The sequence below is a fragment of the Rousettus aegyptiacus genome, unplaced genomic scaffold (assembly GCF_014176215.1).
Source record: "Rousettus aegyptiacus isolate mRouAeg1 unplaced genomic scaffold, mRouAeg1.p scaffold_m13_p_10, whole genome shotgun sequence".
In the NCBI taxonomy this organism is placed as follows: Eukaryota; Metazoa; Chordata; class Mammalia; order Chiroptera; family Pteropodidae; genus Rousettus; species Rousettus aegyptiacus.
The window spans coordinates 41,961,966-41,974,381 of record NW_023416285.1 but is presented as its reverse complement, the minus strand read 5'-3'; the positions used below and the strand labels follow the sequence as shown (position 1 = coordinate 41,974,381).

Genomic DNA, 12,416 nt, shown 5'->3' with positions numbered 1-12,416 from the left:
TTGTGCCTAATGCTTAATTGTGTCCCACAGGTCTCTGAGACTCTGGTTCATTTTTCATTTCTTTTCCTTTCTGTTCTTTAGACCAGGTAACCTCATTTAACCTGTCTTCAGGTATGCTGATTTTTTTATTCTGCTTACTCAAATCTGATGACGATACTCTTTACTGATTTATTTATTATTAAATTTCCATTGTCATAACTTTAAACTCCAGAATATCTCCTGGTTCTTTTTTATACTTTCTATCTACCTATTTGGTGAGATATTGTTGTCACTATTCTTTGGCTTCCTTAAATATGGTTTCCTTTTGTTATTAGAACATATTTAAAATATCTTATTTAAAGTCATTGTCTAGTGAATACCATGTCTGGACTTCCTCAGAGTCTGGTTTTTTTTGTTTGTTAGTTTTTTTTTGTTTTTGTTTGTTTGTTTGTTTGTTTTTGATTTTTTTTTCTGTATATGAACGGGCCACACTTATACTTTGCATATCGCATAATTTTTGTAGAAAACTGGACTTTTTAATAATATAATAATGTCAGAACTCAGGATATCAGAGTCTTCCCTTCATGAGATTTTATTTGTTTGTTTAGTTACTTTTCTGGACTAATTTTACAAAGCCTATAATCTTTGCCATATGTGGTCACTGAAGTTCCTACTTGGTTTCTAGAAGTTTCTACATGCCTAGAACCAATAAGCTTCCTATTTAAATTTTTTTTATTTTAATATTTCAATTAGAATTGACATTCAATATCATTTTATGTTAATTTCAAGTGTACAACATAGTGGTTAGACATTTATATAATTTATGAAGTGTTTCCCTATGATTAGTCTAGTACCCACTTGGCACTATACATAGTTGTTACAATATTTTTTACTATATTTCCTATGCTGTACTTTACATTCCATTGATAAGTCTCACATTCTTTACCAAAGGGCTCTGTGTGCATGTTCAGGCAAACCTCCAACACTCAGCCAAGCAATTTACAACTCTGCCTTAGCCTTCAATCTTTGCTTGTGCAGAGTCTCCAAATCAGCCAGAGGTGAGAGACTAGGGACTTCTCAGTTTCTTCCCAAGCATATACACAGCCTTGGACATGCACATAACCCTAAGCATGCTTGTAGTCTTCTAGATACCTAGGAATATATAAGAACTTTAAAACCTCCTATGGAAATCCCATTCCTCAAACTTTTTAAAAAAGATTTTTGGTTAGTCTGTTGTTTGTCCCAACTGTTATTCACTGCTTGAGGTGATCATGATGTTAAACTAAAAAGCCCTACATTGTATTCGATGCATAACCCTGAGGAAAATGCTGTTAATACTGGTCAAATTCCTATTCAGATAAAATGAAAGCAAGCCTCGTTATTTGGGTCTTCCAGGCAACTACCAAACAGGTCAAACAATGAAAATATCCTGGGAATGGTGCTTTAAAGGAGTTCTAACCCTATTCTCCCTAGTCCAGGGGCTTCCAGACTGCTGGTTACCACTGCGATTGTGGGATATTGGGATATTTTCAAGGCAATTGCATAGCTAGGGAGAGTAAGATGGAAACAGGAAAAGTTAAAATATCACAGAGCTTGCTGTTATTACTGAGATTCAACCATTTCTCTTGTATAAACACTCTCCAGATAGCAACAATCCTTTAGTTAAGTTCCATATTTCTGGAAATGTTGATTCAGAACATTTTTGGGGAGATTTTTGGAGGTCCTTATTACACCATTCTGGCTGATGTCACATCAAATGCCCTGAAGCTTTTCACTAGTGAACAAAAGTCATATGGAATTTTATTGCCCTGCAGACAGACAATTGTCAAAGACAGACAATATGGTTTCACTTAGCAATGCCACTAAAATGTCTTGATCGTTTGGGGCAATTGTCAAATGAGAGGTCATAGTGACCTCCTCCTGAAGGAGACTTCTCATAATTAAATGTCTAACTTGCAAGGATGTTGTATAATGATTAAGAGCTGGGTCTTTGGAACTAGGTAACTGGATTCAAGCCCTGAGTTGGCTTCTTAATAGCTTTGTGACCTTAGTCAAGTTATTTAAACTTGCAATACAATAATGATAATAACTACCTATTTACAGATTCACTTTAAAATCTAAACTAACAAAAGTAAAGTTCATGGCACATAGTAACTGCTCAAAAATTTTAGCTTCTATTGCTATTATCATCATGAAAAATGTAGTTCGACACTGTTAATAATAATTCTGAATGTTCACCTGAATGTGGTTCCTTAAGAGTCACTTTCAAAATGAGTGATAAATCAAAACTATTTTACTCATACTACTTCATTTTCTATGCAATTCCAGGCACCGTGGTGGTCCAGCAATTAATGTCAGTAATGATTAGCGAACATGATCGCCTTTTCCCCAAAGAAGCAGAACTGCAAAGCAAGCCCCAAGATGGAGTGAGCAACAACAACAATGAAATTCAGAAGAAAGCCACTATGGGTCAGCTACAGAACAAAGAGAACAATAATACCAAGGACAGTCCTGGTAGGCAGTGCTCTTGGGACAAGTCCGAGTCTCCCCAGAGAAGTGGCATGGATAATGGATCCCCCACAGCTCTGTCCAGCAGCAAAACCAACAGCCCGAGGAACAGCGTTCACAAGCTGGATGTCTCTAGGAGCCCCCCTCCTATGGTCAAAAAGAATCCTGCCTTCAATAAGGGCAGTGGGATTGTCACCAATGGGTCCTTCAGCAACAGTAATGCAGAAGGTCTTGAGAAAACCCAAACCACTCCTAATGGGAGCTTACAGGCCAGAAGGACCTCTTCACTGAAGGGATCTGGTACCAAAATGGGCACCCACAGTGTACAGAATGGAACAGTGAGAATGGGTGTTTTAAACACTGACACACTTGGGAACCCCATGAATGGTCGCAGCATGAGCTGGCTGCCCAACGGCTACGTGACCCTGAGAGACAACAAGCAGAAGGAACAAGCAGGAGAGTCAGGCCAGCACAACAGGCTCTCCACCTATGATAATGTCCATCAGCAGTTTTCCATGATGAACCTTGATGACAAACAGAGTGTTGACAGTGCCACCTGGTCCACATCCTCCTGTGAAATCTCCCTCCCAGAGAATTCCAACTCCTGTCGCTCCTCCACCACCACCTGCCCGGAACAAGACTTCTATGGTGGGAACTTCGAAGATCCTATTTTGGATGGGCCCCCACAGGATGATCTTTCCCACCCTGGAGACTATGAAAACAAAAGTGACCGGAGGAGTGTGGGAGGTCGAAGTAGTCGTGCCACCAGCAGCAGCGACAACAGCGAGACATTTGTGGGCAACAACACCAGCAACCACAGTGCACTGCACAGTTTAGTGTCCAGCCTGAAACAGGAAATGACCAAACAGAAGATAGAATATGAGTCCAAGATAAAGAGGTGAGGAAAATCTGGAGCTCATAACTGCTAGAGAGTGCAACAGACTCCTGCTGTAGGACAGGCTCATGTAGAGGGTTAAATATGCTAGTTCCAGAGCCAGAGACCCGAATTCAAGTCCTAGCATCATCATTTGTAAGCTGTGAGAGTTAGGGCAAATTCACTTTATCTCTGTGATCCTTGGTTTCTTAATGTGAAAAATTTAAATATTGGTAGTAATTACCTCAAGAGTATATAAGAAATCATTGAGCATTGTCCCTGGCACGGGAGAGGTGCTCAATAATGCTGTCTCATTATAAAATGTGGATTTGTGCCAGTGGGCTGGAAAGAGAGGAGATGCGAAGGGATGACTGGAGAATAGGGAGCCTGTTTTCACTGATAGGAAAAGGATGAAATAAGGGTAAAGAAAGTCGTAGAAATAAAAAGACCCTTTTTTTATTCTTTCAATTGTTGAATGCTGAGAGCATGTTTGCTATCTGCTAAGCTCAGTTCCAGGCCCTGAGGATTCAACAGTGACTGAAACAGATGTAAACTCAGCCCTCACGGAAGAGGCTTCCATTGTACTGGAGCAGATGGATAAATGAGTAAAATAGATCCCATGCTAAGTAGAAGACTAGAGCAGGGGAGAGGGCTAGAAGTATTGGTGGAATGTAATTTTAAGTGTAGGAGGTTAAAGAGAAAGGTATACAGATACCTGCTGGAAGAGCCAATAGAAATGCCCTGAGATGAGATGAACAGGAGCCCAGGGAGGTCACGAGCCAGGTGACAGAGTTGTGGAGATCATTTTAAGTCTTTGGCTTTTATTCTGAGATGGGCATCCATGGAGGTTTTTGAGAATGGTGATGACATGAAGTATGTTCATATGGACAAGGAAAATTGTAGTCTGAATGGGGAGCAAAAACTATGATTTATAAGGAAACAACTATGCTAAAATCTAATTTATGTCACTTTACATGTTCTCGTAAGATGATCAAAGTAGAGGTTTGCCTAGCAACTTTTCCAGGGAAACAACCCAGGCAAGATAAGGGACATTAGCTGCATGTCCTGTGTTCACAATGCCCCTAACAGGTGTTCCATGGACTGGAGAGGCAGAAATACAGACAATGGAACATAGGACTCACAAATATTATCTTATGCTGGAAGCCTGAAAGTCACCACACCCATGTTTCACCGAGGTCACAGAACTGACAAAACTGATTGCTTTGATGTTCACCTCTCAGTGTGGTGTAATGGAAAGAACACTGAATTTCCCAGTCAGGAGAAGGTTTGAGGCTCAGTGCAGCATGAGGGAGCCCACCTAGCAGTCTTGGTCCCAGCCTGAGGCTGTGTGCCTTAGTGGGCCTCTTTCTGCACGGGCATTCTAGGGTCCTCATAGCTTGTGAACGTCAGTCTTTGTCCTGCTTCAATGGCTTCCATGGCTCCAAACCCCACAAGGTTTCTTTTTTATATATAAAATCGACTTTAATTTCTTTTACTCTTTCCCATCCATTTATCAATTTCCAGGCCAAAAGATACGTATTTTCAAGAGCTATGTTAGATTAAAATAAATAAAATACTATTTATATGTTAGATTGATAAATTACTTTCTTAGAAAGTAGTTTTTGAAAACTTCATTGAATGCAAACTTGGTCTGAATTTTTCTATAAAATGCCGAGATACAAGAGACTTTAAAAGAACAATGGTATCATCATCTTATAAGATTACTCTTCGTTCTTAATATAGTTTTTAGAACCACTGGCTACCAGAACTCTGAATTGCTGCTAATGCATGATGACAAATTAGCATTTAGCACTGGGAAGCAAGAAGTAACACTTGAAACTTGCAGTTGGACAGAAAATAAGTTACCATTCTGAGTGGCTGCAGATGTACACATTCACTTACATCGGTGTTACATTTATGTTCTGAGTCTATGGTGCATTTCAGAAACTGTGATGAAATATTAGAACTTTCTTAAAGAGTGTCATCCTACTGGGCCCTTTAGTGTAGCATTCCTATCCACCTGACAGGCAAAGGGAGAGATCCATACGAAAGTAGGGCAGAGAAGCTACCTCATGTCCAAGCCACAGAAATATAAGAGATAGTTGTTCTACTTAATTTTTCCTGTTTACATTTCTCTTTCAATTCCTTTTTAACTCCACCCACATGTATTGAGGCTTACATAGGTAGATCACACATACATACATTCATAAATATATGTACATATATAGATATATATATATATATATCTAGGTAGCTCAATAGATGATAAATAGATGATAGGTACGTAGGTAGATAGATTAGATAGATAGATAGATAGATAGATAGATAGATAAATAGATAGATAGATAGATAGATAGATATTTTGCTTTGTTTAGCAAATCATTGATATATGTGTTTTTGTTTTTTGTTTTTAGTTTTTAAACATGTGCGTTGAGTATTATTTCCCCTCTCTACCCCAGTTAATTTCTACCTTTATTGTATTGTGGACAGAGAAGTTTATTTTTATGATGTCAATTATTTGGTCTGGTAAAAACTATTTATTCTCCTGTTATTGGTTTAAGATTCTACATATGACCAATAGATCAAGTCTTCTAATCAAGTTGTTAAAATCTTTTATATATCTCCTAATTTTTATCAGGCAGATTATAATTTCTGACAAAGATATTTTAAAAACTCCTAATTTTTGTAAATTTATCAATTTCTTTTTATAATTCTGTTATATTTTATATTGAATAATTTGAGGCTATACTGCTAGGTAAAGAAAAGTTCAGAATTATGTATATCGCCCTGATGAATTAATTCTTTTATCATTAAGCAATGGTCATCTTTAATTGTAATAATGCATTTTTGCCCGAAAGTCTATTTATTCTGATATTAATATTGCTATGCCATTTTTTTTTATTAGTAACTTTCTGTTAGGTATTTTCCATTAACTTTCAAACTTTATGTTAATTTGATATGAGGACATATATTTTACAATTCTGGAATATTTTTATCTATTACCATTTTACTTATTTAATCTCTCTCATTTTCTCATTTTTCTCCTTCTACAATCTTTATTAAAGTATATTGAACCTTCTTAATCCATTCTCCATCTCTGTTAACCTCTCTTTATTACATTAAATTTCTATTTTTCTTATTCTGTGAGGAATTCTGGATAATAGTTCTCAGAACTGTTTTCCAGTTTACTAATTTTTTCTTCTTTTTTAAAATTTATTTTTAATTTTGGTTGACATACAATATTATGTTAGTTTTGGGTATACAACATAGTGATTCAATATTTACATACCTTATGAAGTAAGTCACCACAGTAAGTCTAGTAACCATCTGTCACTGTACATAGTTATTATGATATTACTCACTATATTCTCTGTACTTTACCTTACATTCCAGTGACTTATTTTATAACTGAAAGTTTGTATTTTTTAACACCCTTCTCTTTTTTGCTCATCCCTCCACTTCCATTCCCTCTGACAGCCATGAGTTTGTTCTCTGTATCTATGAGTTTGCTTCTGTTTTGTTTGTTCATTTGATTTTTTTAGGTTCCACATGTAGTTATAATCCTATAATATTTTTCTTTCTTTGTCTGACTTATTTCACTTAACATAATACTCTATAGGTCCATCCATGTTGTTGCAAATGCAAAGATTTTATTCCTTTTTATGGCTGAGTAGTATTCCATTATGTGTGTGTATGAGTGAGTATATATCTCACATATTCATCCATTTATCAGTGAACACCTACATTACTTCCATATCTTGGCTATTGTAAAAAAAAATGTTGTAAGGAACATATATCATTTCAAATTGCATTTTTGTTTTCTTTGGATAAATACCCAGAGGAGGAATTGCTGTATCATACAGTAGTTCTATTTTTAATTTTTTGAGGAATTGCCATACTGTTTCCCATAGTGGCAACACCTAGTTTATAATCTTACCAACAGTACACGAGGGTCCCCTTTCCTCCACTGTTATTTATTGTCTTTTTGGATTTAACCCCTTATCAAATATGTCATTTGAAGATATCTTCTATTCAGTACATTGCCTTTTATTCTTGTTGGTGGCTTCCTTCACTCTGCAAAATTTTTTAAGTGTGATGTATTCTCATTTGTTTATTTTTGCTTTTGTTGCCTTTGCCAGAGGAGGCATAGCCAAATATATTAAAGACTGATTTGTAATTCTGCTGATTCAATTCTGACTCTTTACTCAGCCCATGAGTGGAGTTTTTATAGTCCCTTTTTTATCAAAATAATGGTTGTTATAAACTTACATTTGAATACTTTCAGCTTTCTGCCTTTCTTATACTGAAGACCTCTTCTCTCCCATGTGAAAAGTAAAAACCTAGTTCTAGCCTCTAGGGCCTCTGTCCAGGCAGGAGCAATACCCCTTCTGTGTTTCCACTTAATGTTCTAAATTTGAGTTCCTGCCTCAGTTATAATATCTGAAGATGCTCTTTTATTTCTTTTAACCTTGGCTATGTATTTTTAAAATATTTTTATTATAGATTTTTCCAGCATGGCTCTGTGTTTGCAGTGGGAGGGGTTCCTTCTGTATTTAATTCAGTTCATTAGAATCCTGATAGCTTCATACAAGTGCCTGGTACATACAAATGCATCAACATATATTTTTTTAAAGGATTGTCTTCCTTGATATTTAAGTTCAAGCCTCTTTCAGCATTTTAATTCTAAAATAAATAGCTTTAGAAAGCAACCAATATATATTATAGAATAATTCTGGGTTGCAACCAACACACTGCTAGGCGGTTATATAAAAATGTGATCATGTAATCACAATAGCTTTCTAAACTACTTACAGAATATGAAAAATAATTTTTAAAAAATTCTAGTTACTTTCAGAAGAAGTATATTTAAGTGTTATTATTATATGGATGAAATATCAAGATATGTGAATTAAGTTATTTCAAAACAGAAAAATAATGAAGATTTTAGTTTCTAATTGTTATTAAACTAATCAGATTTCTGAGAGGTACACGCACATTAGCCTTTCTAATTTCAGTGGTATAATAAGTCCATACGTATCCTGGGGACTTCAGCTCAGAAGGGGAAAAATTAAAAAGTCAACTGTTATATAGATTCATCTTATAATAAATAAGTACAAATACTCTTTGAACAACAATAAATTATTTTTGGAACTGAGCATTTATGAAGAAAACTGTTTTTAAGGAAGTTATCTAAAATTATACAATTATCCTAAAATATATAGCTATCAGTCTATAGAAATATACCTCTAGAGATCCTAAAATGTTATTAATTTGGAAGGCAGTGAGACATGGATAGCAGGTTACTTAGAGGGACTCCATTGTCACAAAATGTCAGGTGGATTCCTTATTCAACACACGTAATCTCTACCTCTCTTGTCAGTGTAAGGGGGCTACTTTCGACACCACTTTTAGAAGATGTGACCCCCTGTATGCCAGAGAAGTTCATTCTTAGCAGTGGACTCTTAACAATGACATTTTCACTATCATTTTTCCTCTGATAGAAAGCAAATGATTGGCCCTTTTTCTTCCACCTTTCTTGGGCTTTCCCCCTCTTTTAGTAAAGCCCAATTTATATTTAATGATCCAGGAAGCCTTGTGGTTTGGGCTGCCTCCCTCTTTTGACATTCTATGCTACATGACATTGATCTCTGGCTTCTCTGTGCTGACATTTATACTTTCACTATCAAATGACAACTAAGTGCTTCCAAGAGAGGTCTTGGGGTCTTCTTGTCAAAATAGTAATAAATAATTAGTGGGGGGATTTTAAATCATTAGACCTTGCTTCACTGATTTGAAAGGGCTCATTCCAATGTCCTAAGCTTTGTAGAGACAGTTTAGAGAATATTGTTATCCCTCTCACATTGCAAGTGAATAAAATCACTTTATCTTTTATTCTCTCCCTCTCCCTTGTAGCTTAGAACAGCGAAACTTGACTTTGGAGACAGAAATGATGAGCCTCCACGATGAACTGGATCAAGAAAGGAAAAAGTTTACGATGATAGAAATCAAGATGCGAAATGCTGAGCGAGCCAAAGAAGATGCTGAGAAAAGAAATGACATGCTTCAGAAAGAAATGGAGCAGTTTTTTTCCACGTTTGGGGAGCTGACAGTGGAACCCAGGAGAACCGAGAGAGGAAACACTATATGGATCCAGTGAGCTTGCTGTCTCACGCTGTCTCTGATGGATCTGGGACAGACTCTGGGGGGTTCTGGTAGAAACATTACATGGGATCAGGTGGCTGGTCACCTGGCTGTACAGTGGTCTAACTGGTGAAGGAATATCATTTACAGACATGACCCATCCATATTTGCAATGTGTACCAAAGTTATATCATGCCCCATATGCTACTGTCAAGTGTTACAACTGGATATGTGTATAGAGAGTAGTTTTTAAAAAGTAAACTAAAAATGAGAAGCCTATCTTGAGAATTATTTTATTGCAAGTCTTGTATTTAAAACGTTAAATCAATATGTTGTTGCAATTTAGCTTGCTTTCAAGCTTCACCCCTTGCACTTAACATAAGCTATTTTTGGCATTGTGTTATCATCAGCTTATTTTATAGATCAATATTTTTATTTCCCTTTTTTGCTGAGGAAATGAAGATAAGCAGATATATAAAAATATATAAATATATATGAGATGAGTTATTAAAAGCAAAAGAATACTTTGTGGCTGTGCTATTTGTGCCAATAGACTCTACCATGACCAAAAAGAGAAATGTAAATAATTTTATAAAATCTGAGGAAATTACCAGGAACTTTTAAATTCTTCCCTTAACATTGCCCAATTTTCTTTCTGAGATGATTGAATATAGGAAATTTGGGACTGTGTAAAAATGTTCCCTCCTCAAGCCCTCCTGTCTGCCTGGCCTTTTCCACAGATATGTGTCTGCTATGCAGGATGCACCTTAGTAGGGAAAAAAAATGATAACGAAAAGCATTTAACTAGTCATGCCTTGAATTCTCTGTCCTTCTTAACTGAATCTCTGTAACTACTGGATAGTTATGGAGAAATTCTTCCTGCCATTTGGAAATTGGGAAACAATGCTTGCTAAACAGGGCCCACATGACCACCTGCCCCCACACCCCAACAATTGCATTTTGGAACGCTGGCAGTGAAATAGTAGTCCTGTGTCCCTCTCCATTAAACTACTAGAATATGTGCCATAGAGCCGCTTTTTCCTCTCACTCAGGCTGACTGTTCTGTTGTCATCTGGAATTCTCTCTGAAAGATGAAGGACAAAGGTATTTTGCAGCAAGAGAGAGGTGACAAAGGGAGGGGGGACCAGAAGGAGGAGGAGACAAGTTTAGAAGAAACTAATTTTGCTTCTAATTTTTACATCATTGTTCTTTCCTGTTGGAAACATATTCATTCACAATAATTTTAAAACGTGAATGCTTAAAGGTCCAATTTTGACAAGCTCCTGAACATCAGTAATGTAACTTTCTAGAGAAGCACAGGGTTCTCTGGAGCTAGAGTTTTGAAAGAACAACTCTTTACATGTCAATAAGACAATGCTTTTGAGAAGTCAAGCAAATAAATATATCTCACACTAGAACAAAAAATCATCTATGGCCATGCCACCCTGAACAAGCCCGATCCCATCTGATCTCAGAAGCCAAGCAGGATCAGGCCTGGTTAGTACTTAGATGGGAGGTCACTAGAAAAACCAGGTGCTGTAAGCGTAAAAAAATAAAAAATAAGGGATTGTAAACTGACAAGATCTTTGCAATCTGTGAGGTTAACCAAGGGTTTCTTTGCCTAAAAAAAAAAAATCACAAAAGCATAATCAGAAATAAATACTACTTGAGTTGATGGGATTTGTATTGTTTGAAGTTTCTGTGTTTGTGTGTATTTATTTTCAAAGGGGAGTGCAGTCTTGACATCATTCATTCTTGTCACTGATACTTTTGTTGACATCTTTTACTGAGCAAGCTTACCTGGTCCTTTTGTAACAACCACAATTTACATAGCAATATCTTCTTTATCTTTAGTTTCTTTTTCTCTCTCTTTCCAATTATTTAACCAGATACTTCCACTTGATCACCTAATAAAAAAATTCAGACTCAAAATGTGCAAAAAGTGATCTCAATAGCTCTCTCTCTGTGCCTTTTCACTTTTCCCAGTCCCTGTCCGAAAATTTCAGCCTCATCCAGGATACCCTATAATGCAGTAGTGAAAACAAAGGTTATACAGTCAAACAGCCTGCATTCAAATTTTCTACAATTTTCTGGCTGTTACTGAATCTACCATGCATCACTTTTTTTCATCTGTGGAATGAGAATACTGAAAGTACTACTCTCATAAACTTGTTATGTGGTTTCAGTGAGGCAGTTCGTGTTAAGGCTGAGCACAGCACCGAGTATACAGAAAAGACGCCATAAATGTTAATTTTTATTTTCTCTGCTCTGCTCTCTGCTTCGCTTTTAAATTCACTCACCAAGTACTGTCTATTCCACCCAGACTTGCCTTTTTAATCTGCTTTACCAGTTTCTCCTCATCTTTTGATAAAAGCATCTTACCTAGTCGCTTTTGTTCCAGTATCTCTCCTCTACTTTCATCCTTTGCCAGCTGCCATGTGACCATTCTGCAGCCTTGCTAATAACATGTGATGACTCTCACTCACCACAGGATAACGCCCTTCACACAGTGAATGATACTCTGACTTGCAGTTTCATTCTCATCTCCTACCACTTCCACCACACCTGCCATGCCATTTCTGCCTCTGGAACTTTCCACTTTCTACTGCTCTGTACATCTTGACTGCCTTCTATAATCTGGCACACTCCAACCACCTTTTCTTAAGAACTAAAGCAAATGTCAGCTCCCCTCTGAAACTTCCTAGGATCTCACTGCAGTAAGTTACCTTTAATGCTCCCAATTTGCATATATCTCTTTTAGCCTTTCCCACATCTGATTATTTTCTTCACCAAACAAGAAGCACTTTAGGGAGCAGCATGGTGAAATGGAAATGGCACGAAAATGAGAGCCAGACAACAATAAGAATCTCAGCATGCCTTAGGCAAGATGCACGGCAATGACAGTCACTTAAAC

At 36.8% G+C, this 12,416-nt stretch overlaps 1 protein-coding gene across 4 annotated transcripts in view; it reads left to right on the top strand.

The window, feature by feature from the left end:
- Positions 1-10,026, top strand: part of ARHGAP24 (Rho GTPase activating protein 24) — a 354,030-nt gene extending 344,004 nt beyond the window's left edge. For 3 of the 4 annotated variants that reach the window (XM_036227764.1, XM_016154130.2, XM_016154127.2), the window contains 2 exons: positions 2,308-3,385; positions 9,275-9,781. In XM_036227764.1, the coding sequence (XP_036083657.1) occupies positions 2,308-3,385; positions 9,275-9,518 (1,322 nt within the window). In that variant the 3' untranslated portion in view covers positions 9,519-9,781. Of the gene's footprint in view, positions 1-2,307; positions 3,386-9,274 lie in introns of all 4 variants that reach the window. The other variant, XM_016154129.2, reaches the window with a different exon arrangement.
- The last annotated feature ends 2,390 nt before the right edge of the window (positions 10,027-12,416 follow it).